Below are 5,510 nucleotides of genomic sequence, written 5' to 3' on the forward strand. Positions count from 1 at the left end.
ACAAAATTTCGCCATGCACAGCTTCACAGGGTACAAAATCACAGAACATCAATATCACGCCTCACTCTTTAATTATAGCCGTATCGCATATGAGTCGAAGCAGTCCCTTTCGTACAGCTTAGGACGAAATGGTCGCATACCCAAAATATCCACATTCAGTACGAATGCAGCGCAGTCCACTGTACGACTGAGCTCCAAATATCCGGTTCGTACAAGTGCACTGCACCGCATGCGTATAGAATGCTGGGTATGGAGCTATGCGACCATTTAGTCCTAATTGTACGTGTTAGGCGCACCCGGCTTAGCTGTGGATTGGGCCTGTCAACCTTCGCAAATGGTGTACATCTGCAGTGCTGCACTAGTGACAGCGCCTTCCTGCTTGCGGAAATACTGTTGGCAATTATTGATTTGCGGAAATTATTGATTTGCCGTTGCTTGTGTGTCTGTCTCGGTGTGAGCGTTGTCTATAGTTCCCTGCAGTTACTATCAGCAAACGGTTTGCCAGACGAAATCCGGCGGATTTAGCCTATAGAAAATTTTAATAGTCCTTCCTGCCTTAAACAGCGCACGTTTTATCGCTAACATTTCTTTCTTGTGTTATTTTCAAAAGATTTTCTGACTATTATTTACCATGCGCAGAAGAACTCTCCGCTATTACTTGCTTAAAGTTCCCACTTGGGGATATCAAGAAATCATTACGGAAGCCCTCGTTGTTCTGTGGTTCGCCTGTCAAATTTCTTTGAAATTCGGGATGCGTTCCTTTTCGGGATGGCGGGCGAATCGAGTCGATCCCAACGCTCCACTGGCATTGGACGAAATCCTCGAGTTCTTTGGATATGTAAGGGCTTTTTTTAATGGAACCGTTATTTTGGTGCTAGAAAATTTACAGGGGTGTCAGGTAGGTATTACTCTCACCATGTGGAGTATCTCAGTGATGCAGGACAGTAACATAGTCCCTGCACCTTCTGCCGTCAGTATAACGTTGCGGTTGTACAAAGTGTTTGTGCATCGCGTCAAATTTAATCATACGCTTGCATCATCTAAATGAAAGACTTCTAGTCTCGCTTCGGCCTTAGTGCTAGCCCGAAGCGGTACGCTCTCATGGTTACAGTATTTATTTGTGTGTACCATGTCCGAGGCGTCCCGCACAGTATCGTGCGCATAAAGATTTGTAAATCCTACTTATGTGAATTTCGTAAACGTAGATTACTAGGTTCTAATGGATTCTTGTTGATTTTCGTTAGCGGATGAACGCCTGTCTATGGGATGACGTGATGTCTGCATGGGAATCTGCTTCCGCTATGCCAGCTTCTTCTGGTGCAGTCCATTCATCAAGACCCGCTGTGGGATACATGGGCACCGTTGCCATGGTATGGGCCAGCGCCGTCTTGGCTGTGGCCGTGTGCTGTTCGCTATACATCAACCGGAACTGGAAGTATTCACCCTGGCACTGGCAGTATCACTTCCGCCATTGTCGACGGCTGGCTGCGATTTTTGGTTACTCTGGCTATGACATTCCGTCTTGCATTGCAACGGTTCTGCGTTGTGTGCCGCTGCTGGTCGGATTGGGCTGTGTTGCCACGGTGTGGCTTGTTGTGTGCGCACTGCCGGTTGTTGTCTTAGCGGCGACCATCGTTGTGGCAACGGCTAAAATACTGGGGACCATCGCAGTGTTCCCTTCTTGCGTCATCATTATATGTTTGCTGGCACTGAACTGCCTCGGGCGATTGTGCGGATTGTGGATGGATCGGCCGTATTTAGCTGCGGTTTACCAGAAAATTCAGTAAGTAGCTGCGCTGTGTGCTGCAACGTGAAAATTTGTTGCGCGCATCCATTTTGAAATCATAATGTGTCGCGTGGGGCTAATTAGACGGCAACGTGCCCTTTACCGAATAACCTGGAAGTACTGATTTTAATGGAGATAATGCCGCCAAACCGCATTCTACCTAACCCCCCCCCTCCATTAAACGTATTTTGCAGTCAGAGCTGCTGAGCTCAAGATCCAGAAAACATATGAAAATGCCTGGAAACGTATGAAGATAGGAAAAAATTTGCGAAACGGCGAACATCAAGTCAGATGGGCGGAGCGCTATGAGTTATAGGAATGTTTCTTACATCCGTTACTTGGCTCATTTTATTTTGTCTAGAAGAATGCTGCTTAAAAGGAAGATATCCAAATATTATCTTCTGGAAGTTGATACCGGAAATGAGGTGGCAACACAACCAAAACGTTTGTACGCGTTGTGCGTGGAATGCGCGGCTTTCATGCTGGGCTGCATGGTCGTAATGATCCACACCTACCATATGACCACTGAATTTCCTATAGCGGCTTTCCTGCTCAGCCGGGTGCTGCCCGATAGAATCCTGTGGACAATGGATAACGGCACGGAGCACTGCATCAGCCAAGCAACGGTACGAACCACTCTCGCAATTTTTGTGACCTTTTGGTAACGTGAAATGCTGTAACAAATCCCATTGTGTACGCGGTGTAACGTGCAATGTTATAACATTACAACACACTCTTATCTCGAACTCAACGGCCTATCAAACGGTTGCCCGCTAGCTGTCGGGTTTACTCTGTTCGAAACGTTGACAAATGAGAAAAGTAACTGGTTAAGTTTGGACAAACTGATTCTTCAAGTGGTTAAAAAGTCGTTTCATTTCGAATCATTTTTAACAGCTCGAAAGATTTCCGGTTCAAACCTGCAGCAGTTCAATCTATTCTTATTGTAAAAGTCTGTCGAATTGCCGTTTTGTCTGTTTGCAGCGGATAACTCACGCTGGAGCGATGACATCGTATTGGGCGGCAAAACCAGATAACATATTGATCGGTGAAGGCTTTGAAGCCTGGTGGTTCCCACAAACACTGGGTGCTGCTCTCATGTTCGTCAGCGCCTTACTTTTAATTGCAAGTGGCTTTCAAACTGCCCGTTTTGGAGCGGGGCGTTATGGTTTGAAATTTCTGACCTATTTGGTGGAGTGTTTTGGCCAAGATGACACCGGTGAACCCAACGCAGAACGGTATAATATTATTAATCAGAGTAAAAATCAAACAGATTTTTCGCGATTTCTGTGACTATGTACAAATTTGATTCGTCTGATTGTTAAGCTGTATAATGCGGTAAATTTAGTCGTAACGTTAATAACTTTGTTCGTTAATTTCGTCAAAACGTTAATAACTTTGTTTTGGTATCTGTGCGTATTGCAGTCATCTAATTGACAGAGCATCGCGTACGAGTCCAACTATAAAGGAAGGTGCCGGTGAAATCCAGAAGCGCAACAGCACATATATTTTTGCTGATTGCCAGTGTGAACCAGCCGTCAGAGACATATTAGACGCAGCGGACCAGGCACGCAATGGCGGCAAGGAATATTCCTGCCAATGTTACCAACTAGGCAACCTTGTCCTAGACAGCCTATGGCTGATGTGCTGGGTAAGCAGCTGGTGGTTTCTTCCGTTCCCACTGGCGGAATTCCTGTTGTCCGAGCGTCTGCAGTTCCCAACGCTGTTGATCGTTGTCTTGGGATACTTTTTGTGGATAATTACGATGAGCGAAAGCAGACAAACAGCTGAATCACCTGATGTGCCAGCTAAGAAGGATCCTCTTATTGGAAACGATATCCAGGGTGACGAGAAGGCTGGTGACAAAAAGGCCAAAGGTGTAACATGCATATGTTCCACATGCGGGTTCACTTGGACTCCGTGTGGAGATGTGAGGAATGAGGAGAAGAAAACTGTTAGCACGGGTACCTCCACTAGTGCAGTGGACATGAGCTACCCAGCGCAGAACACGGTGAACGACGCGAAAAATCCGGCTTTACAATAAACAACCAAAGCTCGAAGAGCTTGCAGCAACAATAACCTCGGCTGTGGTGGATGTACACAACTTATGACCATTGCCTGTCTGTTAGTACTGGTAGTTACATTTGTGTGCTATTTAGTGGCTGCCTTTAAAGCCATGATTCTCTTCTGCATTTCGTGGTGTGTTTGTTGTGTGTGGGTGCGGTGTTTGTTGTAGTCAGATAATTTTCGTTTCCGGTATTTCTAAGAATACTCATGCTTGTAAATTTTATTAAAAGTTTAAAACTGCAGTACAACTACAGCCAATGTGTTATCCTCATACGAAGTAAGTTTGTGATGCAGAATTACAGAATAAAGATAACGATACACTAGACTGCACACTTCCTTGATGCGCCATACAGTGTGAGAATGAAAACCGGTGCTCTTTAACGGATTCGTCATTTGGGGTACACTGCACTGCAAACAACAGAAAGTCTTGCGGGCCATGTGATCTCATTTTTTCACTGAAAGTCTGTTTAATAACTGTCTCCATGGTCAGGGGAGAAACCTCGGCCAGAATGGTCAGAACCCCGGGCCTAATCAGCGCCAGCGGAATCTTGATGCCTACGTGGACAGACAGGAGGGCCTGTTCTGGCAATGGACATTCGAGAATGGGATTACCTGCGGCAACTGCATGTGGGGCAATCACCACAGCAATGCCTGCGCGTACGCGAACGTTGACCCGGCGTTCAACCCGAACCTGCGCTGGTACAAGGACTGGCGTCAGAGGTATGATGACGGTGGCCCAATAGGCGCGGCAAACCCGAACCGCGCGGCCTTGGTTCCTTTGCGCCCAATAGGTGCAGGGAGACCGAGGAGAAGGGCCAACCGGAACCAGCCCCCCGACGGAAGAGTTAATGGTGGAGGTCAGCCAGATGAAGGTGGATACTACTCCGAACCCGACGGATACCAGTACCCCGCCGGGCGGATGCAGGAGCCAATAGCTCCGCAGCCCTCAGGGTCGGCACCTTATCCCCCCAATAACGGCGGTGGATCAGCCCCGGTATACCTGACGGGAAACGAGTATGGTCAGTAAGAAACGGTGCCTTAGCTGACCGCTTGCCACCAACCGAGCCACCGGACAAAGACAACCCATTTGGAGGATCCACTGCAGGCGCCCATAATCGCGCCGGGGGGTCCCCGTTCGACGAGAGAATCTTCGCCGGACCTCCTGATACTCATAAGAAAGCTGCTAAAACTCATAAGAAAGCTGCTAAATCTGGAAAGTTGCCGAAGATTAGGGCCACCGCAGGCGCCAATAGCTGCCGCGGTCGGCCCGTGCCCTACAAGAGAATCTTGGACGGCCCGGATGGTACCCGAACCGGAACCATCCTAAACAGAAACGACAACGTTGCCGGACCCTCGACAGCGACTCATGCCGTTAAGCCGACTCGCGACAGTATCGCCGTCAGCCCACCACGGACACGGCCGCCGACGACTGAGGGTAAATCCGGATGTTCGGTTGAACCGAGTCAACCGACCCTGGGATCCACCACGGTAGCCCAATTAGGCTCCAGTGGGTCTTAGCCTCCCCAGAAGACCCTTAAAGGGCGACATGGTTCCCAAAAAGGAATAGTGTCGTCCGGCAGCATCCATGCTGCCGGGTCGCCTGGTGCCAACGACATCGCCAGACCGGCCGATGCCGTTATTGACGCCTCGCCTGCCGGAC

General features: G+C 48.5%; 1 protein-coding gene across 2 annotated transcripts; it reads left to right on the forward strand.

The window, feature by feature from the left end:
• Positions 1–388: 388 nt before the first annotated feature.
• LOC129596628 (uncharacterized) lies at positions 389–4,112 on the forward strand. Of its 2 annotated transcripts, none has more exons than XM_055493960.1 (5): positions 389–838; positions 1,245–1,783; positions 2,148–2,412; positions 2,768–3,021; positions 3,209–4,112. In XM_055493960.1, exons 1-5 carry the CDS (start codon positions 632–634, stop codon positions 3,825–3,827), a joined length of 1,884 nt encoding a protein of 627 aa, XP_055349935.1. In that variant the 5' UTR covers positions 389–631; the 3' UTR covers positions 3,828–4,112. The 2 variants fall into 2 exon arrangements, with proteins under 2 accessions (XP_055349935.1, XP_055349936.1); XM_055493961.1 differs by having other exon boundaries at positions 3,224–4,112.
• Positions 4,113–5,510: the final 1,398 nt, after the last annotated feature.

This window comes from Paramacrobiotus metropolitanus, unplaced genomic scaffold (assembly GCF_019649055.1).
Source record: "Paramacrobiotus metropolitanus isolate TYO unplaced genomic scaffold, Prichtersi_v1.0 Parri_scaffold0000093, whole genome shotgun sequence".
Taxonomy (NCBI): Eukaryota; Metazoa; Tardigrada; class Eutardigrada; order Parachela; family Macrobiotidae; genus Paramacrobiotus; species Paramacrobiotus metropolitanus.

Bases quoted from the DNA above. Each gene is read 5' to 3' on its own strand.
- LOC129596628 (XM_055493960.1), top strand. From the start codon at position 632: ATGCGCAGAAGAACTCTCCGCTATTACTTGCTTAAAGTTCCCACTTGG. The intron at 1,784-2,147 runs GTAAGTAGCTGC...TATTTTGTCTAG, and splicing joins GCGGTTTACCAGAAAATTCA to AAGAATGCTGCTTAAAAGGA. The intron at 3,022-3,208 runs GTATAATATTAT...TGCGTATTGCAG, and splicing joins GGTGAACCCAACGCAGAACG to TCATCTAATTGACAGAGCAT.